Here is a 24,570-nt window from a genome sequence, read left to right as displayed (position 1 = left end):
TATTTCTCTGTTTGTCTTATTGTGAAAAGAAAATCAGACTAGAAGGGAAAAAACCAAGAAAGAAAAACAACCAAAAAGGTGAAAATGCTATACTTTGATCCATATTCAGTCTTTAAAGTTCTCTTTTTGGAGTGTATTTTCTACCCCACATCTACTAGAATTGCCTTGAATCACTGCATTATTGAGAAGGACCAAGTCTATAAATCTTATGGTTATTATGTAAATGTTCTCTTGGTTCTGCTCCCTTCACTCAGCATGAGTTCATGTAAATCTTTTCAGACTTTTCTGAAACCAGTCTAATCATTTCTTATAGAACAATAATATTTCATTCCATTCACATACCACAATTTATTCATTCATTTCCCAACAGAATCAGTTTCCAGTTCCTTGCCACTACAGAAAGGGATGTTACAAACACTTTTGCACATGTGGGTCCTTTCTCTCTTTTATGATCTCCTTGGGATATAGAACCAGTAGCAAGACTGCAGGATCAAAGGGAGTGCACAGTTTTAGAATTCTTTGGGCATAGTCTCAAATTGTTCTCCAGAAGGGTTGGATCATTTCACAACTCCACCAACAAGCATTGGCCTTCTCAATATCATCCCCCACATGTAACATTGTCTCTTCCAATCCCACATCTTTTTATTGGGTATTCTAAATACCTAGAAAGCTCTACTACTCTCTTTTCTCTCCCTTCTAGCTTACCAAGCTTCCTTCAAGACTAGATCAAATTCTCACTTCTGCAAGAGGCCTTTCTCAGTTTTCTACCAATAACTCCTCACTGCTAATGCCTTCCCTCTGAGACTACATCCCATTTCTACTGCATATATCTTTTTTATATGTATAAACATATATATCTTTTTGCATAGTTTTGCATGTTTTCTCCTCTATGAATTTCTTAAGAGCAGGGACCATTTGTTCCTCAAACAGCCCTGGGAGAGGAAGGTGTTACTATCCCCATTTTATAGTTGTGGAACTGAGGCAAACAGAGATAATAACTGTCTGAGCTGACATTTGAAGTCAGCTCTTTCGACTCCAGGCCCAGCACATTAGCCACTGTATCAGCTAGCTATCTCTAATTCTGAAACTGGAAATATGAAAGAAAGCCCAATATATATCCTGAAGGATATAAGAAGGAAAGCAAGAAAGAGAGAAAGGGAAGGAGGACTAGTATGTGCAGACATATTTAAATACTTTCATATTAGTAGTTTCTGAAAGTTCTGTTGACCAATGAATAAAATCTGATTAAAGGGGGGGAAAACCAAATAGTCATTAGACTAAGGAGTCAGAGATAAAATTTTGGTTTTTAAACATAATTGTTTGACAACTCCTTTCTGAAAATCTGGAAACTGTATAGCTTTTGATCAAGTTGTGGGCAGCTTGATTAATGTAATCGTTTCTATTCCACTATCCTTATGGATGACCTATATAGGTACCCCTAAAGCTGACTTCCATTGGGAGTTCCCATAGGAAAGGACCAATTCTTTGTGCTTTCCTTTTTATGACACTTAATAGAATGTGTCATGATCAATTAAATGCTTAATGAATGCTAAATGGTATTTATATGGAATGCCCTTGAATATATATTTCTTTGAATTATCTCAGAATATTCAACTTAACTCCATAATTTCTTATCAAAAACACATTGCAAAAATACTTATAGCAACTCTTTTTGTAGTGGTGAAAAACTGGAAATTGAGAAGATTGTAGTCAGGGAATAGATGAACAAGTTACAGCATATGAATATGATGAAATACTATTGTGCTCTAAGAAATGATAAGGAGAATAGTTTTGGAGAAACCTGGAAAAAGACTAAAGTAAGTAAAATCAGGAGAATGATTTATATAATAACAACATTATAAAGATGTGAACTCTGAGGACTCCTCATGATGAAGCATACCTGTATACCAAGAGAAAGATGATGAACTCAAGAATATAGACATTAAGACATTATTTTGAATATGATCAATACTAGATTTTGTTTTGAGTATACACATTTGTAATAGGAGCTCCCCCCTCCCTTGCCTTCTCAATGGTGGAAGGGGGGAGAAGTTGGAGGGATAAAAAGGATAAAAAAAAATTTGTCTGAAAATCAAGAAATCTAATTTAAAAGAAAAAAGAAGAAAAAGAGTGAACATGTCCATTTTAGGTCTCGCTTATCTGATGTCCATAGTATAAAAGAATCATCAGAATGCCTATTGTCTAGACCATAACATTCATTTGAATAGATAAACCTTGGATATACTATTACAAATAGAAAAACATAAATGAACAATAAGCTGGCTGTAGAGTTCAAAAAGAATTCAGGTTATATTGCTTTGGGAAATTTTTATATTGTTTTCAGTAATACCAGCTTTTTTTATTTTCTCTTAACCAAAGGCATAGCTTTTAAACAACAGTACTATTTTGGTGCTCTTAATGACTGTGAGCCATGAAATATCACAATCTCTGAAGAATTAAAGTTGGGGAATTTAGAACCAAAAAATGAAAACAAAGTAAATGCCCATATATGGGGAATGGCTAAATCAATAGTGGCAAATGAATATAATAGAATAATAATGCACTATTATAAATGGTAAATATAAAGAATTCAGAGAAATATAGAAAGATTAATATGAACTGATACAAAGCAAAGAAAGAAAAGCCAGAAAAATGGTATATATAATAAATACAATCAAAATCAGGGAACTCAGATGGAATGTGATGACTAATCTTGTTCTCAGAGAATGTATTTCCCTTCTTTCAATAAAGAGATGAAGAACTACAATGCACAGGAAAAGTGGCCTATCTGCTATCAGAAAGGTGTGTATTATTGGAAAAGAAGGTAGCCTATAGAAAGAGTGAGGAATACCAATGGATAGGCTGCTTGCTCCTTTGCTATTCATGAAATGTCAAGAAATCTATAGGAGCTGCTGCAACTCTTGGGGTTGGTAGACTCCTGTGAAGGATTTAGGGGAGGATAGATGAGTTAAATCAGAGGAGAAGACATGGGGTTATTACTACATCCATCATTGGAAAGAATATTTACTGTGATGAGGTTGCACATCAACTGAAACATCTGTTAATATATTTCCAAAACTTTATTTTAAAGCAAAAGTTTACCGATAGTCACTAATAAATGAAAGCAAATTTGCATATTTTGAGTATGTTTGAATCTCATAAATCTTGAATTTTACATTATGAAAGCAGGCTTAGAAAATATTTCATATACATATAATTCTGAAAAAGGAGACTTGAAGCAAAATTAACCTTGAGAGCATACATGTAAACGGAAGCAAGAATTTTGTAATTTGTCTCTTTCCACTAAGGATAGTAATCGTTGTTGTAGCTCCTCCTCTTTAGAAATGCATAATGAAACAGGAATACTTTGCCTACCTTAGGACTCACCTTCAAATGATTCCTAAAGACCAATTCATCCAAAGATTTCTGAGTTTCAGCAGCTTCCAGTTCTGCTCTATGCTTCAGAATTTCTAACTCCCTTTCCTGTTTTAACTGATGTAACTATATGAGGAAGAAAACCACAACAGTCCTGAAATATCTCTCAATGAAACATCATTGAATTTTCAGATGAAGAAATTAAAACTATCTATAATCATATGAAAAAATGCTCTAAGTCACTATTGATTAGAAAAATGCAAATTAAAATAACTCTGGGAAAACTGGGACATGGATGCTATGATTTGATCCAACTATTCTGGAGAGCAATTTGGAACTATGCCCACAGGGCTTATAAAACTCTGCATGCCCTTTGATCCAGACAATACCACTGATCTAGCCAGTCTATATCCCAAAGAAATCAAAAAGGACAGAAAAGGACCCACAAATGTATAATGTTTGTAGCAACTCTTTTTGTGATGGCAAAGAACTGGAAAATAAGTAGATGACTATAAATTGGGAAATGGCTAAAGAAGTTATGGTATGTGAAAATAATGGAATATTATTTTTCTATAAAGATGATGAACAGGCTGATTTTAGGAAGTCCTGGAAAGATTTACATGAACTGATGCTGAGTGAAACAAGGAGAACCAGAGTATACTGTATATAGAAAGCAAGATTGTGTGGTGATCAATTATGACAGATTTGGTTCTTCTCAATGGTTCAGTCTTCCAGGATAATCCTAGAAAACACATCTATATCCAGAGAGAGAACCATGGGACTGAATGAAATCATCACATTCTGTGTTCACTTTTTTTCTTCTATTTTTTTTTCTCATGGTTTTTCCTTTTGTGCTGATTTTTCTCTCCCAACATAATTCATAAGGAAATATCCAAAAAGATTTTTCTTACATGTAACTGGAGAAAATAATTTTTTTAAAGAAAGAAACATCACTGAACTCTAAATAGGCCATGAGAATACTGAGATACGGATGTCAGTTGCACTAACTTACCAATTTTGCAGTTATTCAGATCTGGAATGAAGGGATACTTTTCAGAGGGGAGAACAGCCATTCTCAAGAATGAGAACCTCAAGTTCTCTTTCATTGGTCAAGAAGAAACTTGTATTCCCAGAGTCTAAGCACAATGCCTAGCATGCAGAAGTCCTTTAATAAAAGTTTTTTATTGACTGATTGAATAAAACAATTATCCCTGTGCTCAGATCAGCATTTTATCTGTCACTTGGGGCCTCAAGATAACTATAAATTGTTGAAATAAAATTATAGCTTCCATAACTTAAGGCTTTGATGTTTTGGAATGTTAAAGGCAAGGTCAGAGCTAACAAAAGAGAAGTTTTAGAATGAGGCAAGAAATCAGAAACAATTTTAGTTAAATGATTTTTACATTAAAAACTAAAATATCTATAGCCTTATATTAGCAAATAGCTGTCTGAGGGAATATAGAAAAATTCCTAAGAAACTAAATCATACCTTCATTTTCTGAAGAAAGCTAAGAGATTTCTGTTGCATGCTGCTTAAATAGTCCATGCAGACATCTTTGGAATATTTGTTGCAACTTTCATATTCCTCTGAAAAATAATGGAAATTAAAGATGAACAAATAACACCTATTAAAAGAAACTTATAATCAATGACCTCATTTTTAAGGGGCTTTTATACATTTTGATCCAATCAATCAACAATCCTTTTTAATTATTCATGTGACTGACACCATGCTGGATGCTAAGGAGACAAAGCAACTCTAACAGGCTTTTCTCTTGAGAAAACTTACATTCTATTAAAGAATAGAATAGAATGTCACCTATTAAAGGGTGACAACATATTTGAATATAGATATTTACAGAATACAAAACAGATACAAGATGGTTTTAGAGGTGAGAACACCAGCATCTAAAGAGATTAATAAAGAGTTTGTAATATAGAAGGTATTATTTGAACTAAATCTTAAAATAAACTATAGATTCTAAGAAGTGAATGTGAGGGGAGGGAGGGAACGCATTCCTAGCAGTTGGGATGGCCTGAACAAAGGCTTGGAAATAGGAGTGGAGTGTCATACATGAAGAATAGGAAAAAAAAAAAAAAAAAAAAAAAAAAGCAATTTGGCCACACTGCAATGTGGGAAGTAGAGAAATATATAATAGACTAGAAAAGTAGGTTGACAACCAATTTGTGAAGGATTTTATATAACCAAGGAGTCTGTATTTGATCCTAGACATAAAGGAAAGCCCCATACCTATGCTTTAGGAAATCACTCTGGAAAATGAATTAGAGTGAGAAAAAACTCAAGGCAAAGAAACCTGTTAAAAAGAAACCAATTAGAAGGTTCTTACAATGGTTCAAGGCTTGAGCTCTGGGTGATAGCTATATGAATATAAGAGTGGGAGAGATATAAACAACAGGTCTTTTGCAGCTCTGATTTATTTTGATACTCAAAAAATACAATAAGCAGGACAAAACAGATTATTATAGTCATTTTATAGGTGAGAAAACAGAGGCCCAGAGAGATAAAAATAGGTGGTTTTCATTTATCTCCTCACAAGAAGAAAGGGGAATCATTCAATTAGATCCAGTCAGTTGAAAGTTGAATACAACATCTGCCTGTTAGCTGGCAAAGTGAGTCTGAGTTCAAAAAAAAAACAAACCATCATTTTTAAGGGAAAAAGTCAATTGTAGTTTACTTTTACCAACTCTTAACTCTTTCCTTCTAAATGTTGCTTAAATAAGAGACCATCACAAATAATAAAAAAGCAAGCACACCCATTTAACCATCTAAAATGGGCAAATAGAAATTGGAAATGTTGGACAGATTAGAATATACCAGAAAATACATAAAAATTAATGAACTCTTCAGCTAAGAGTGAGATAACATCTCAGCTCAAGCCAAGAGGGAAGGCTGAATCTTATTCAAATTGGTTCATAAAATTTTTTTTTTTGTTTTTGTTTTAAAGATTTTTAAAAAATCTTTTTTTTTCTTTTCTGAGGTACCTGAGGTTAAATGAATTGCTCAAAGTCACACAGCTAGGAAGTGTTAAGTATCTGAGGCCAGATTTGAACTGAACTCCTCCTGATTCCAGGGCCAGTGCTTTATACACTGCATCATCTAGCTGTCCCCAATTTGGTTCATTCTAATAATCTCTAGGGAGATAAACAATAAAACAGGAACATGTTGGGGAGCTAGCTTCTGCTGCAAGTCTGCTGCTTCTCTTGACACATCTCTCTCTAAGTGTGTTTGGGACCATATCAAGAAGTCCCTTATAACAAATACATAGCATCATATTCAACATTCTCTTCACCAATGAAGAGTCACATCTCCCTTCATTTGTAACATGGAACACAAGGCTCTCTGACCCTACTTGGGTGAGAACTAGGTAACATGCCATGAGGTTGTGATATGGATAATCTGTCTACAAATAATTGACAGTTGACTGTAAAAAACATTACTGTATCAGTGAATCTATAACTATCCTTCTTGTCTTTATAATTATTGTCAGCAGATATTGAAATCTCAGAATCATAAACTTCTGGGGCTAATGGTAGGCAGATCTGAAAAGGCAGAAATGGATTTTTCCAAAAATATGAGTATAAATGAAATATTAATATGATTTAGCAGCCATTTAACCAACTACAATGGACTATCCTGTCAAAATCTAGTGCCTTTGTGAATTCTCTCCTGGTGAAAACAATATTGCCATTTTAAGATATCTAATTGAGATTTTTCCTTCTGAAAGAAGGGAAGAGAATAATATATTTGCAGAATCAACTTCACTCTTTTTTATTTCTCTTGAAAATAAGCTTAATGGGAGTCAAATTAATCCTCATTACTTTGTTTATACATACATACATGTATTAAAGTTATATAAGTCCATGTGTATACATGTGTATATGCGTGTGTATATTTGTGCAAGTGCACTGTGACTCTCCTATATCCTAGGAAGCAGCATGGTACAGTAGACAATGGAAAGATATATAGAAGCAGAGGATCTCGATTTAAGTCCTGTATATGACCTTGTGATCCCAAGCAATTCATTCACTCCCCAGAGCTTCAGCTTCTTTGGCTGAAATATAAGGAGGTTGGGGCTCCAGAATTATAACCCTAAAATGCCATCCCTTCACGTCTGTGCTGGAGGTCTATGGCCAGGAGTTGTATCTTGGACCAACTGTAACTTATATACAGCTTTTGCTAGAACAGAACAGCATGCATTCAGGATGAAAGGTGGCTTGGGAGATCTTATGAACCATGTGAGTAAGCAGCAGAAGAAGTACTGCTGCTTAAAGAAGGCTTTGTTTCATTTCCTCTCTTGGTCAACAATTAGTCCAATTCTCAGTTTCATGCTTGTCCCTCTGGGGGCAGAGCCTCTGGGAAGAAACTAGAGCACCATAGAATCCTATAATTCCCTGATGGTATCCAAAGACTTGGAACAGTCTTTCTTTGTATTAAGGGTTTCAGCAAGTTAGCACTCCAAGCAGTCATTTTTTTTACAATCTAAAAAGATTAAATTTAATAGAGATAAATATAAAGTTCTACAAATTTGTTTCAAAAAGAGTTATACAAATACAGAATAGAAGTGTGCATAGACAATAAGTTATGTGATTGTCAGATAACATAATATTTGTAAAGGTTTTTATTTCAGTACCTGGCATATGGTAGGCCCTATATACATATTTCTTCTCTTGTCAATAGTACATGTCAATTCAAGCAGTCATTTTTAACTTTCTCACCTCCCAAAAAGGCCTCAGATTCCCAATTAATCAGATGGCCAAATGGACTGATTTGTTGATCTTTTTTTAAAAAGATAATATTGCCCATCCCATAATAGAAGATCTGAATTGCCTCATTCCAAGATACTAGAGCTAGCTGGAAGCTATCTTTCCCAGCTCAAATTTCTTATACTGCATGCATTTCACCCTACTATTATAATTACTTGCAAATATGTTTTATCTCTCTTCTATATTATAAACTCCCTGAGCACAGGTTTCATATTTTACTTTATTCTTGTATGTAGTAATTACTTAATGAAAGTGGAAGAAAATCTGTTTTTTTTCCTCTAGTCATTTATGTTATAATAAACTGTTGTTCTCTCTTTATAAAAGATAATACCCTGATCCACACTCAGGATTGTCAAGGGTGTCTCAGCTACACCCCAGCCCAGTGGGGATAGACTGCACTAACTCATCCTTGCACTTACTTTCTCATTCTATCTCCCTGATCACAAGTAGCATAAATTTGTAAAATCTAGTTGGGCTTCCTATGTGATCTGTCCTAACAAGCTATATTAGAAGAAAGGAAGGGAGGAGAGGAGGGAATAAAACCATAATTATCTGCTTTGTTAGTGCAATTTACCTAGGGTACTCCATAGGAATTGCCTGAAAAAGATACCTTTAAGGACATCCAGAATGCATAATGGATTTCTTCTATTCAGGTTTTTAGTCATGTGGGTCTTTCTTTGGTGGCAAAGGGTATATTTGGAGTGAGGAGGAAGGGATAACCTATATACTCCATTCTCTGGGAAAAGAAAAGGAAAGAAACTGCTTAAGAGAACCTATACACTAGGCTCCAAGTCAGCCCTAGATTTCCAAGGGGTAAACTTGCATGTCCTAGCATTCTAGGGCTAATCGGTCATTTCCTAACAATAACATTGAAAATAAAAGTTGTTAACTCACAAGGGTTTTTCTACTGATGGCTTCTGGATGATCTTATTTATTAAAAAAGAAAAGCCAATTATACAAAATAAGCCTCTGGTTTCATGCATAATCCTCATTTCCTGTTCCGTTTTTATGCAAATGATCATTCTAATTGGTTTTTGTTTTCATAATGAAAAATAAGAATTATTTTAAATTAATTTTAAAAAAATTCAACTGGCTTCAATTAGCCACATGATCACTCATTCAAGTCACATAAAATAATTTTTAGAAAATAGTGTGGGGGCTATCTTCCCTTTAAATATTTATCTCAGAAAAAATATCAATTAGTAGTTATAGTCTTTGATTTTAGAGTAGCAGTGCTTAATGGATTTTCAATTGAGAAAGTAGCCCCCTCTGCTGATAGGAATCTACCTATGCTCTTTTCACTAGAAAGCTAGCTAGCTGCTCACATTAATACAAAGAATTTCTACACTAAGCTATTTGTTTGTGATTTTGGCCAAGTTAAAGCATCACAGTAATTTGGGACACTTTAGAGCCTCACGTTCTTAAGTAGGCGCTTAAGAGCCAACATGATAAAATGAAAAGAAAAAAAAGGATTTGGACACAAAATCTTTTTTAAGATTTTGGTTCACCAACTAGATGCCAACCAGGTGTGTGATCTTGGCAAGTCATAGTTTCTGTGTTTCATGTTCCTTAATCATATTCTAATTGACCAATGGATTTGTGGTATGAGTATATCCTCCAAAAAAACCAGATATCCAAATATCCATGACTCTCACTTCTTACCTTGCTGCACTTACTTCTTTGCCATATGCTAAAAAAAGTTAGGACTGAGGACCATTTTGTAGCTTGGTTGTTTTTATTTCATGACTTGCCATTGTCCAAGAATTTATTATTACCAAATTGTAAGTTGACTTACTTGGTGATAAATCTTTCTGAACTTATCTAGGTAGTCTTTAGGAAGTAGTCTATTTTCGGGATCACATGATAAAATAAGGATAATAGTATTTGTACTTGTTGTCTCAAACTTGTTTTATTCTCTAAGTTATGAATGTGTAATCCACATGAATTCAGTACTGATAATAGTACTTGATCAATTGAAAAAGATGGGCTAACTGTAAAACCAATTTTGGATAGTTGATGGATATATTGCTTGAATAAGCAGGAGGACAAGAAAACTCAAGAAAGATCCCCAGTAGGTTGGATAAACCACCTATCATGGACTTAACAAAAGGTTATGGACAGGTTGGACAAGACAGGTAGGTTGCCATCTAATTACTGGAGGAGAAACTCAAATATCTGAGATCATAGTTGCATTGCAGGTACAGTTCTATATACAGGGGAAAATCTGTGTAGAAAATTTTGGTCCTCCACATCAGAGAAGATGTCAAATTTTTTTCTTTTTCTTATACATGGCATTCACAAGTACCTTGTTGTAAATTTTGTTGTGATATTATACGATACTGTCTGTGTGTGTATTGTATTGTATAATATACATATATGTAATATGTATTATACATCTTGAGTTTCTAAACTTTTTCTATGTTATTGACTTCCATTTGTCATCTGCAGCTTCTGCAAAACTCCCCCCAAATTCCCATTTAACTTCCTATGCCAACAATGGGGAAAGTCAAGCTGTGGAAGTGATAACTGTTTTAGCAATGAAAGAGGGATCCAAAAGTCAGAGTTTACCCACAGATATGATTTTTCTTACATTTGAATACTCTCTCTCTTTCTGAAAATATGTATGTATGTATGTGTGTGTGTATACATATATAATTTGCAATATACTCAACGAATGGATGATGTCTTTGCCAGAAAGTTAGTTCAGAGGATCACGTATTCAATGACTCCTCTCTACTTCTTACCTTCCTCGATCTTCAGAATTTTCTCCCTATAGTAACTGACTAAAAGATGGTTATGGCACGTTGGGTAACAAAATTAGCTGGGTCAAAAAAGTAATCTAACCCTTAAGCTAATCTGTTCCACTAAGGCATGTTAACATTAGTTTACATATAAAATATTTCTTTCTTTTTTTTTTTTTCCTGAAGCAATTGAGGTGAAGTGACTTGCCCAGGGTCACACAGCTAGGGACGGATTTGAATTCAGGTCCTGCTGACTTCAGGGCTGATGCTCTATCCACTGTGCCCCCTAGCTGCCCCAAAATATTTCCTTTTGATCCTGGACACTAGCAGCAAGCGACTGTATATCATAGACACTTCCCATGATACAAAATACAATCTTCCACAATCCTTCTGGGGGTCTCACACTCTAGTAATCTTCTCCAGTTGTGTCAACCACTCACATACCTGGTCCAGTTGATTATACAAACTCGTTTTCTTCTCAGAGAAGTAACTGAAAAAAAACGCTGGTTAAGAGCAAGAGCTCTTTTATATTTTTTTCTAAGTATCTATTGAGGTACAGGTTGTCTGAGCTTGTTCTTTTGTCTCCCTAAAGCTCTAAAAACAATGTACCATCTGCTATGACTTGGTCAAAGCAAACTAAGGTCTCCCAGGAATGAAACTGCCTCCACTCATTCTGTTTTTGCTTAACCCTTTCAAGCCATCAACCTGCTCAATTCTCATCTTATGATTAAAAACAATTCAATTTTTCAAACCACCTCTTTTTATTTTCACAAATAAATAGCTAGGCATTAAGGTATCACTAACACCATGAAAAAGTTATTATATATCTGTTTTTTAAAACTTTCCTTCATTGTACTTAAATATATCACAGTCTCAATGAGGCTCAGATTTTTAAGTAATTTATCCAAAGTATTAATAATAATTTTAAAATTCAAATTATACAGAATGTCTTATATTGCAATTATATTGCTTTATAGGTTACAAAGTATCATATATACATTGTCTCACTTGAACCTCAAAAGAACCCTCTGACCAAATTATTTTCTCAATACTACATAGCTAGTAAGTAAATCCCTAAATCAGAAGGGGATTTGAACTTGGGTCTCCTGACTTCATTTTTCAGGGCTCTTTCACACCCTCCTGAGGTGCCTTCTTTATGTACTCATTTTAAAAGTAAAAATTACCCTTAAAATAACCATTAAGATTTCCTAGACCTAACTGATGAAAATTCTGGTTCACTGTTGCCTTTGGACTCCTATCTCCCATACTCTCTAATTCTAGTAGAAAAATCCTGGAGCAAAATCTCCTTCTACCAGTGCAGATTTTCAATTTCTCTGTAACTTGTGTAAGCACTCACTTTCCATGAATGAAGCTGGGTAATTCCCAGGTCATTGGGAATATAAGTTACTTTCCATGGTCATAAAGCTAGTGTGTATCATATATTTCTCTACCCACAGTCCCATGCTAGCTCAATCCATTCTCAGAGTGGGCAGTTCTTTTAGCAATGACATAATTTAGAGAAGGAAGGAATGTATTTATTATGAATGGCACTGATGGCTACTGACCAATTTTCTGATCTCTAACACTGTAAATGTTAGCTCCCTTATAGATTCAGGAAGTTTCTTTCTAGATCATACTGTGTCACTATTGAACTGCCAGAAATTACTAGAAAATGTTAGCCAGGATGACATGGTTGCATTGTTGACAAAAATAGTCAGTCAATCCTCTACAACAGTGGGCTCCAAATTATTATTTGATTTTGCACCTCTACTAATTAAAAAAAAAGAGCCATATCTTTGTTATGTTCTATAATTGGTAAACTATTTTAAATTTTACTATTCTAATTATATATATTATAAAATATTCCAAATATATATATAAAAGGATGAGATAAAGATGAAATAGTATTTGGTTCTAGAGTCAATAGAAAATCACTGGAATTTATTGAGTGAAGGAGTGACACAGTTTGACATACAATTGAAGAAACTCAGGTAGACTGTGAAAGATGGGTAAAAGAGAGGCTTCAAGGAAGGAAAAACAATTATGAAGCCATTGTAATAGTCCAGTCAAAATATAATGAGAGGCTGATTTATAGTAGTAAAGAGGAGAGAAAAAAAGATAAACAATGTGGAATTTTTAAAATGGCAACTGGTTGTATTGTGGGGTGAGTGAGAGTTGGGAATTGAAAAACTACACTTAGGTTGTAAATCTGTATGATCAAGAGGATGATGGAGACCTCAACAAATATAGGGAAGTTTGGAAGAAGAATGAGTTTGGCCAGCAAGGATAGCATAATGAAATCCGAGGTACAGCCCATCCATGCCTACTCTTTCTGTGAGGCTCATTCTGTTCTACCTTAAACAGAGTGGCTAGTAGGTAACCTGAACTAGCAGAGGGGGAAGGGACTGAAATTTTCCTCACTGTCACCTGCTACACCTGCTGTTTGGATCCTTGGGGGTATGATTAGGTTATACCCTAAGGGGCCAATGACTGACTCAGAAATGGAAGTTTGTTCAGAGAGGGTTGGGGGGGGGGGATGCTTGTGGATATTCACCTGGCAGGATAAGATATCAGACTGAGCTAAACTGCCAAGCATTCCAATGCTACTGCAAAGAGCACATCCTTATTGTTCAAATGCCAAATGAACATATGCCAAAAAGATTATTTTATGAAGAACTTACACAAATGCTCATAAGATGATCAGAAAAAGTGATACAAGGACACTTTAAAGTTCTCTCTTTAAAACTTTAGAATTGATTTATGACATGGGAGATACTAGCACAAGACTGTCCAGCATGATGTACCCTCATCAGAGAGTGCTTTATGAACAAAGCAGAATTGAATTATCTCAGAAGAAACGGTAGAAGTACAAAGTTACAGAAGCCACCTAAATGTTCATAGGAACTATTTGTGTCCAACTGTGGTGGCAGAGCATTCCAAGTTCATATTGGTTTGATCAGCCATAGTCAGACACACTGTAACTCAACTCTTAACATAATGATATCATTTTGGCTCTCTTTGAGAATGAAGGACAGCAATCTAACCTAACCTAACTGGTGTATAAATAGGTACAGCTATGTTGGAGGCAAGCTCTCAGAACTATCATTGAGTGAGATATTGTCTGTCTTCCTATCCTCTAGTTGGCTTATCACATATGTCTTGTGGTCAGGCAACAACTCCTTTCTTGTCAAGCTGTGGCTCCCACTTTGTAGACCACTACTCAATAACTCTGTTGAAATTTGACCAGGGCTATTTATTTCAATGAATAGAGCACAATGACTCATTAGGGCAGTAAGTGTAATAATAAATAATAAATCCTTATATGGTTTGTTTATTTCATATAAAAATTATCTAGCTGGAGGCCTGCTCAGCAGCAGAAAGCACAAAATTGTACTGAACCATTCATAGGTAAATGAAAGCTGTCTGTGGCAAAGTTAACTGGACCCAAGAGGAAATCACTTTAACTCTTAAGCCAAATGTCAAGATAAATGTATTAATCTATATTTATTTGCATTAATGTAATACTTATTGCAAGTCCTCTGTAGAAAAAGAAATTAACCAAATCATCATACTTTTGGACATTTACTGGCTCTAAAATTATCAATCACAACATTTTATTATTCATTTAACACTGGCCTTTTTTTTTAAAACCTATACATAGTTAGAACAATAGTGTCATATATTTAGATAACATTTTTCTTCTAAAGAAATGAAAATGATGGTAAGTTGCTTATCTGACTCATGGTGGAACTACAATAGATCTTTCAATCCAATAAATTCATTAAATACTCTCTTACCCATATGTTTGCTTGAAGAGCTTGAAAACTCATTTCTTCTGGTGGGAAAGTCTTGTATCTTGATGTCATTATAGGATTCAGAGATTCCAAGAGAAAATTCAGACAATTCTTCTTCCATCTGAATTCCAAAAGGATCAATGAAGCTATCTTGCTTTTCAGATTCTTTCTGTGAACTGTGACATACAAACATAACTATAGAACTTTATTTATGTTGTGAGTAGCAAAAGTAGCAAATGAAACATGGTCTCTATTGAACTCAGCAGAGAGTATAGGGAATATGGACTAGCCTAGGATGAAAGAGAGGAGAAGAGAGTTTTTTTTTCCTTTTAAAGGACTGTGAGAACCTGAGTAAGTAAGCCCTGATAGGAAAACTTAAAAGAGACAGTATTTATAGTAGACTACAAATGATAAATAAAGGTGAATACTTAGTGAAACTGGCTTGTATACTATTCATGGCCCTGGAGGAAGTAGGGAAGACTAGAGGGAAAGTAGTCACTAGAACTCTGCTTGTAAATGAAATAAGTTCTTGCTTATAAAACTTAGGCAACTGGCTTTGGCCAATTCATTAGGCTTTTAACCATAAGGCAGAATAGCACAGAAAGATAAGGAGCTCTGTCACTAGAGAGAATCAAATCTTTTGCACGAAACAAAGTGTACCTGAGAATACTGAACAGCCACCAGACGAAATCCACAGTTGATAATGATTCCAAGACAACCTTAAATAACTATACTTTTGTAGTTACAATATGCTTCTGTATTAAGTGGGCATTGAACCTACCATGACTCACTTTCCATGAGCAGTACTGACAGACACATTAGTGAAAACATCACAAACTTCCTGTCATCTCACTAATTTTATTTTCTGTCTTAAAAATACACTATGCCAAAAGAGCTATCAAACAGTATATACCCTTTGATTCAGCAGTGCCTCTACTGAGATTATATCCCAAAGAGATCATGAAGAAGGAAAACACATGCAAAAATGTTTGTAGTGACAAGGAACTGAAAACTGAGTGGATGCTCATTAGTTGGGGAATGATTGAATGAGTTATGGTATATACATGTTATAGAATATTATAGTTCTACAGGAAATGATCAGCAGGATGATTTCAGAAAGGTGTGGAATGACTTACATGAACTGATGTTGAGCAAAATGAGTAGAACCAAGAGATCATTGTACATAGCAACAACAAGACTATGTGATGATCAACATTGATGGACTAGGCTCTCCAATGGACTTGTGAGGGAGAGAACCATCTGCATCCAGAAAGAGAACTGTGGGAACTTAATGTGGATCACAACATAGTATTTTCACCTTTTTACTGTTATTTGCTTGCTCTTTTTCTTTCTTTCTCATTTTTTCCCTTTTTGATCTGATTTTTCTTATGTAGCATGATAAATGTGGAAATATGTATAGAAGAATTAATTGTACATGTTTAATTGGATTGCTTGCTGTTTATGAGGAAAGGGTGCAGGAAAGGGAAGGAGAAAAACTTGGAACACAGGGTTTTGCAAGGGTGAATGTTGAAAACTATCTTGGCATGTATTTTGAAAATAAAAGGCTAGTATGAAAAAAATAAAATTAAAATACAAGCAAAAACATATTGTCATCAAAAAAAAACATGACATGCTCATCATCCCTCGAACATAAACTTTTCCAGTGAGATCTTTGCTTTCTAGATAATACTCTTATTTTCCTTTAGAAACAACGATTGGACCTTTGATTATATTTGTATAGGAAACTCCCTCCACCAGTACAAATTTGGTACCTTGTTTACAACTTAGAAACTTTAAGAGAGTGAAAGTATTGAAAAGTACCATATGGAAGACTTGAATCCTGGTTTCCTGATCTAGAGGCTGGCTATCTACTCATTAGACCATATAGCTTCTATAGATCACTAGCCCTTTCCAACTGTTCTTAATAATAAAATGTGATTGCTGATACATTGTTGGTGGAACTGTGAATGAATCCAACCATTCAGGAGAGCAATTTGAAACTATGCTCAAAAAGTTATCAAATTGTGCATACCCTTTGACCCAGCAGTGCTACTACTGGGCTTATATACCAAAGAAATACTAAAGAGCGGAAAGGGACCCACATGTGCAAAAAATGTTTGTGGCAGCCCTTTTCATAGTGGCTAGAAATAGGAAACTGAATGGATGTCCATCAATTAGAGAATAGCTGAATAAATGGTGGTATATGAATGTTATGGAATATTATTGTTCTGTAAGAAATGACCAACAGGATGATTTCAGAGAGACCTAGAGAGACTTACATGAACTGATGCTGAGTGAAATGAGCAGGACCAGGAGATCATTGTACACAGCAACAACAAGACTATACAATGATGAATTCTGATGGGCGTGGCTCTCTTCAACAATGAGTTGATTCAAACCATTGGTCCAGTAATGAAGAGAGCCATCTACATCCAGGGAGAGAACTATGGGAACTGAGTATGGACCACAACATAGCATTTTCACTCTCTGTTATTGTTTGCTTGCATTTTTGTTTTCCTTCTCAGTTTTTTTTTTCCTAGATCTGATATCTGATTTTTCTTGTTCAGCAAGATAACTGTATACATATATGAATATATATATATACACATATATATTTATACATATATTGGATTTAACATATAATTTAACATATTTAACATGTAATAGACTACCTGCCATCTAGGGGAGAAGGTGGGGGGAAGGAGGGGAAAATTTGGAACAGAAGATTTTGTTAAGTGTCAATGTTGAAAAAATTACCAATGCATATATTTTGTAAATAAAAAGATGTAATATAAAATAATAAAATAATAATAAAAATAATAAAATATGTGAGTGTTTTTATATTGTTTCTGTGAAAAAATATACTGACTGCCAGAGGGAAAGGAATAACTTGCAGCCAATGAAAGCAATGTATTATAAATGGTTATACAAATATGAACACACACACACACACAAAAAAAAGAAATCAGGGAGAAAGAGGAGATCAATTAATTCAATTAATATTCATTATTATATATGAGAAATAAAGAGGAAAATTAAGAATTTAGTTCTTTCATAAGCTCTGCAATACTTAAGCATAAACCCAAAGCATGGCCTGTGTTCTAGATGTACAATTTATTTCATTAGGAATTCATTATTTTCTGTGTACCCACCCTAGTGCTAGGTAAGTAAACTTTCTTCTATACCCATCCTGTGCTGTTGGAGAAGCAAAGAAGGATGATAATGGTCTCTGATCTTGAGGAGCTCATAGATTATTTGAAAATACAAGGCTAGAGAAGCCTAGTGCTTGTCTATGGACAAAGGTAGGAATAGCTTACAAAAAAAATAGACAAAGCTATAAGGAAATTTCAAGGCCATCATGTCCAACCCTCATCACTTTAGAAAGAGATGCCTGGGCCACAAGGATTCCCCCAAGTTCTGAGGTTGGATTTGAATCAAGGTTTTACTGAGTTCAAGTCTATCTACTATGCCACATAGAATCAGGGTAATCCTGGAAAGAAAAAAAAATGGCTGATGAATAGAAGCAAATGAAATGAATATCACAAAAAATATAAGGACATGAATGAGAACAATAGAATAGAAAGGATATTCCTGAGCAAATAACTCTTCTTTTATCAATCTCTAAAGATGACTCCATTTTTTTCTCCCTGTCTTCAATAGAATAAGAACTTTTAGTTATTTTTCTAAAAAAAAATGTTTTTTTCTTTTTCTTTCACCTATACTTCTTTATGACTTATAGTAAAAAAAAATAATAAGAATAATTTTTTTAATGAGTGAAAATGGATTTTTTCCTCTCTTCCACTGAATTCTACCACTAGGTGGGGGGAGGGAAAAGGGGAAAGAAAGAAAAAGAAAATCCTTGCAACATATGAATAAACAAGCAAAATGAATTTCTGCATTGGCCAAGTCCAAAAATTTTAATGTTTCTTTCTTCCTGCTTATGGTAGAAATTGCAAGTAGGCCAGATATATTGGGGGAGTACTATAAAAATCTATACCCTAAAAAATGTACAAAGTTAATAGTCCCTAAACACAGAGATCAGTCCTGTGATATTGGTCTTATAAGCAAATATCCCAGACATTATCTAAGACTTCAGCTAACATTCCATTTTCTAAACCTGAGATTAGATTCATTAATACCTGAGAAATATCTTAAAAATGATTTGGTTGTTGAAACTCCATTACAAGAAGGAAAAAGTTAGTTCTACCTATAACCTCACCCTTGTTGTTTCAACTCCACAAGATCAGGGCCACATCAATGAGGAATTCTGGAGTCAAAGCTAAGAGTAGCTTGTTACTAGTTCATGAATTGAACTGAAGCTCTACATAAATAAAAAAGTAAGCTTAGCAAAGTACATAGACTTTTAAAAATGTATTAGGAGGAAAGTCAATTCTTTAAGCTAAGACTGAGTATAGTAGACAGAAACAGTAGCTGTTTATACTGTGGATTTTCCTTAAGCACAGAAAAAATTAAGTATGGAAATTAAGTATGTGCACGATTTTTCTTTTTTTTCGGCAATCAGCTTAGCTAAATCTCATTTCATATTTCTCATTAATAAGCTTTTCTGTTATTCCTGGCACAAAGTGACCCAGAAACTGCTAGATTGATTAAAAATAGCTTATATTAATTGGGGCTTCACATGCTGCTTGCAGAGAGTGAGATTTAGAAGAGACTAGAAGAGATTACCATCCTCCGTGAACTACAAGTGTAAAAGAAGAGAACTATTCCATCCCTTCCAGGAATCTCACTGATTCTTGGGGTCTAAGTGTTCCTCAAAATGTCCCACCCACATTGTAGACACCAGAATGCTAGCTAAACACAAGGTACTCTGGCCAGTGGCAGGTCACATAGGCTTCCAAAATCAATAGCAGAGTCAATAAGCCTATCCCCAACTCCCAGACATTTAAGTCAGTGAATTAAGAAGAGGAAACCCCTCTCCCCTATGGCCTAGACAAAGCTAGAAAGAGGATGACAAATCTTCTGCCAAAGCTCTTTGTAATCCCCCTCCCCAGCAAATGTCAAAATGTGTTTTTTGTCCCCGTTTCAACTTCAAAATCAGTTTACCTACGTCCCTTCAATAGAACTACTGTTATAAGAGAACACAGAATCCTATAATGTTAGAGATGGAAGAAACCTTAGAACATAGAATATAAGAACTTAGAATGTTAAAATAGAACACAGGAGTTGAAAGGGAAAATTTTGGATCATTGAGTCCAGCCTCCTCATTTTATAACAAAAGAAATGAAAAACCACAGTGACCTGTAAATTAGATAATCAATTATAGGGAGAATATAAAGAGTTTTTCATTTATGAGTAGATGGCTAGACTAAATAATCGCTAAAGTCTCTTTCTAGATCTGAGATTTTTATTCTATGAACCAAAGATTCAGAAACAAAGCAAACAACCAATCCTTATCTTAGAGAAGAAAAAGTTCCTATTTCCTCTTGCCTGAAATGGTAACAGCTTTTTTGGTCCTTTCAAAGACCAAGCCATGGCAGTGACCATTTTAAGTCAGTAGCAGAAAGATGCCTGGACTTTTAGTAACTTAAATACAGTCTCAATTCAGACACTAACTAGTTATCTTTGGGCAAATCAACTAACAATTGAATCCTGACTTTTCTCATCTATAAAGGGAATAATAGTTATTCTACTAACCTATTAATGTCATGAAAAAAAAATCAGATGATGAATGTGAAAACACGTTGAAGACTCCAAGTTTTAGAAATTTTGAGGGTCATAGTTTCAATAAAATTGTGAAAGCAAACAACCTGGAAAGCTCAAGAAAATAGATCAATGCAGTGACCAACCACAATTCCAGAGGATCAGAATTGAAGAATGCTACTCACTTCCTGACAGAGATGTGATAGACTCAATATACAGAATAAAACACATATTTTAGACATTGGTCAATGTGTGAATTTGATTTTCTTGACTATCAAGGACTTTGTATTTTTTCTCAGTAGGTGGCAGAGAAAAAGTAAATACTTGTTAATTGAAAAAAAATAATTAACAATAAAAAGAAAGAAAACTACTCAGGAAAACTAGTATGATTACTAGAAATGCTAGTTAAGTGACTTATCTTTATAAAACTAGGGTTCTACAGGCAACTAGGACTATATGAAGACCACCACCTATTTAAGAATTAGTAGGAATTAGGTAAGCAAATAATCAATTGATCAATACATTTTATTAAGCACCCAGTACTGTATTGTGTGCTTGGCTCTGAAGATATAAAACAATGAAACAGTCCTTACTGTAAGTGTGTCAAATTCTAGCTACTCATTCTTATTTTAATCTCCTAAAAACCAGTTCCTTCACCTTCAAAAATCTGCACCCCATCTACTTTTTCCCAGACTTTTTTCATAGAATCCCCCTTTATGAATTCTATTTTTCAGTAGACCTAGATTCTTAACTTTTCCCCAAATTTGAGACTCCATTTTCTGCCTCACTTTATTCCTACAAGCCACCCTCCAGTTCTGGAAGGAATCTTTATCTCGGAGATTTGAGGCTCAGTTCAGGTGATAACCTCCTTCAAGAAGCCATCCCTGAGCCTCCTCTCCATAGTTCTTTGTGCTTTCACTCCTGTCTTAATTATCCATGTATCACACACACAGAATTTCTCAATAATGATGATAATGAATAACAGCTGAAATATATTATTTGTTAAGATTTCCAAAACACTATAAATATATTATTTCACTTGAGTAGAATGATAGCAGGGGAGATTTTATTTCTGTCTTTATATCCCTCACACACTGTATTGCATAAAGGAGTTTTTTTTTAAAATTCCCTCTCTGCTTTGCTAAAAGGGGTAAAAACTCTGGGGGATTTACATTTCTCTTCATAACTGGTTAGAGCAAATCAGATGCATAAATCATCTGTGAATCCAAGTCTCACTGCTGGATAAATTGCAAAGTTGTTACTAAGGAAGACAGAATAGGAAGAGGGGGAAAATTTGAGGGAAAACATCAACAAACTAATTTGGCAAGTATAAAATCAGATCCAAACATTTTCCATGAACAATGTTGAGATGCCAAGAAATGCTTTAGAACAATTTTAGAGTAAGTCATTTTCTCTCTACAAAAACAAAGCCCTTGCATTAAACTAATGGCAATTTCTCCAATTCTAGTGGGGCAGCATCAAATATTACCTCTATTCCCATATTACCAGATTACATGCTTGTTACCAGAACACAGCAACATTTAGCAAGAGAAACATCACTCACACACCCTGTCTGTAAGGGATTTTAGTTTTTATAAAAGTTCTTGTTAAAGAATCACTTTTGGACAACTTTTTTAGTAGAACATAGACTTGAATTCATTCCATCTCCCTTTCCCCACCCTTTCTTTCTCCTTCATTTCATATTTCTCTCTGTCTGTCTATCTCTCTCTTTGTCTCTCTCTGTCTCTGTCTCACACCCAAACCCACACCAAACTAAGCCATTATCAAACAAGTTTTCCCAGAACAAAAAGAGAGGACCCAATCCATAGAAGCAAAGCAATAAATGTTATTTTTGACATACTTTTAATACCAAGAAAAACATTGTGTTCTTTTGTCTATTCCTAAATTAACCACAAAGTGAGAAGTAAAAGCTCCTCATTCTCTATGCCAAACATAAGAGCCTTCAGCTGGTAGAAATATTCAAGTAGAAGTCACTCTATGACTTAGTCCAGAAGTAATCTTGGAACTCTTAGCAAGATTTTGAAGGGGCTTCTGCACACCCTGGAATTTGCGAAGGGTTCCAAGTTCTATCTCATTTTTTCTTTGTTTTTATCTGCAAAATCAATAACCAACTGATTTTTTTTTTCATCCTGATGCCTAAAGCCAGTTTGTGTGATTACTGGAGTAGGAGTTAGGTGTGTTCTACATGTTATAAACATCTAGGTGTTGGGTATGCTTCCAGATGTATTTACTATCTATGTAATCAAAGGAAATCATTCAAATTCTCCAATCCTCAGTTTATTCTGATCCTGAGTTTACTTATTCTAATAAAATCACTACAACTTTTCTTACCAGATTATTATGAGGAAAATCCTTTATAAACATTAAGGTGCTAAGCAATGTAAAGTATCATAATTAATAAGTGCTACATAAATGATAGTTATCAGTGAATTTCACTATATTTAAAGCTCAAAAAGATCTTAACTTTCATGTAATATAATCCCTTATTTTAGAGATGAAAAAATGGAGAGCAAAAGAGGTTAAATAACTTATCAAAAATCATAAGATAATAAGAAGTATGATTTGAACTTGAGTTTTCTGACTTAAAACATAGCATTCTTTCAATTCCAGTCTAATACTGACCACCTTAAGAAACCAGGGTATCACAGAACTCTGAAATCTTGGGTCATTTTCCTGGGAAGAGAATTCAGACTCTCCCTTCTATCTTTGCATCCTACCAGAACATCATAGAAGGAATAGAAATATGGCAGAAATATGAAACATGATTTTCAGCTGAGAGAGTAGGGGTAAGAGAAGCCAGAGAAGGTTTGAGAAGGAATCAAAAGGTTTAGAGAAGTCATTGTGGTGGGTAGAATACTGAATCAAGTAGATATGGGTAAAAGCTATTCCTAGCCATAGTGAGGACCCAATTAAAATTCTGTGACTTATCTCTAGGTCTGTATTTCAAAGAAATCATAAAAAGGGGAAAGACACACAGGTGCAAAAATGTTTGTGTCAGCCCTTTTTCTAGTGGCAAGGAATTGGAAACTGAGTGGATACCCATCAGTTGGGGAATGGCAGATTAAGTTATGGTATATGAATGCAATGGAATCTTATTATTCTGTAAGAAATGATGAATCAGCTGATTTCAGAAAAGCCTGGAGAGACTTACATGAATTGATGCTGAATAAAGTGAGCAGAACCAAGAGAACATTGTACCATAGCAACAAGAAGATTATGGGATGATCAACTGTGATGGACTTGACTCTTTTCAACAATGAGATGATTCAAGGCAGTTCCAATAGACTTGTAATGGAAAGAGCCATCTGCATCCAGAGAACTATGGGGACTGAATGTGGATCAAAACATAGTATTTTCATTTTTTGTTTTTCTTTGTATTTTTTTCTCCAGTAGTTTTTTTCACCTTTTGATCTGATTTTTCTCACACAGCATGATGAACATGGAAATATGTTTAGAAGAATTGCACATGCTGAACGTATATTGTATTTCTATGCTGCCTATGCAGGGAAAAGGGAAGGAAAAAAATTTGTAACACAAAAGTTTTATAAAAGTGAATGTTGAAAGCTATTAAAAAATTCTGCAACATAAATTTGTAGTAAGCCCAGTCAGCAAGGTTTCATTGTTTTCTCTAGCTTCATTTAATAGCATGCAATTAAGGAATAAAGGCAGGTGATAATGAGAATAATCTAGTTGGCAGCATAAGGGGGCAAGGAACTAAAAAGGAGAGGAAAGGAAGGAGAGAAGAAGGGAAAGTGAGGATGGGGAGGAGGAAGGCATAATTGAAGTGATTCACCAAAGGGTTAATATAGGGAAGGGAAGAGAATCCAGTCAGTGCAGAAATCACGGCCTAGGAAAAAACTGAGTGGTGGAAAGACTGAAGATTATGGTGAGTCCAAAGAACAGAATAAAGGGCAAAACAGAGGAAGAAATGGAATGACAACAGATTGCAATTAGATAAAGAGATTTTAGGATCCCTAAACTGGTACAATCAAGGGTATAACCATCCTTGTGAATTAAGCTGAGGAGGTCATGTAAAATAAAAAAAAAAACATTAAAGAACTAAGAAGTTAAGGTACTTGAGGAAATTTTAATGTATATGTTGAAGTCTCCTAATATAAAGGCAAAGTTAAGGAAGAGAAAAAGAAAACTATTGAAAAGCAGGTACTGAATTTATTGAAGAAAAAAAGGGAGCA

At 34.6% G+C, this 24,570-nt stretch overlaps 1 protein-coding gene across 1 annotated transcript in view; it reads right to left on the bottom strand.

Annotated features, from left to right (window-relative positions):
* CCDC187 (coiled-coil domain containing 187) overlaps positions 1 to 24,570 on the bottom strand; it is an 85,575-nt gene that overhangs the window by 28,306 nt on the left and 32,699 nt on the right. The window contains exons 11-13 of the mRNA XM_074284848.1: positions 14,699 to 14,871; positions 4,865 to 4,962; positions 3,376 to 3,501 (exon numbers count right to left, since the gene is read on the bottom strand). Of these exons, the coding sequence (XP_074140949.1) occupies positions 3,376 to 3,501; positions 4,865 to 4,962; positions 14,699 to 14,871 (397 nt within the window). The remainder of the gene's footprint in view (positions 1 to 3,375; positions 3,502 to 4,864; positions 4,963 to 14,698; positions 14,872 to 24,570) is intronic.

Source organism: Sminthopsis crassicaudata, chromosome 2 (assembly GCF_048593235.1).
Source record: "Sminthopsis crassicaudata isolate SCR6 chromosome 2, ASM4859323v1, whole genome shotgun sequence".
Lineage (NCBI taxonomy): Eukaryota > Metazoa > Chordata > Mammalia > Dasyuromorphia > Dasyuridae > Sminthopsis > Sminthopsis crassicaudata.
Note: the sequence above shows the minus strand (reverse complement) of the source record. Positions and strands in the feature narration are given on the sequence as shown.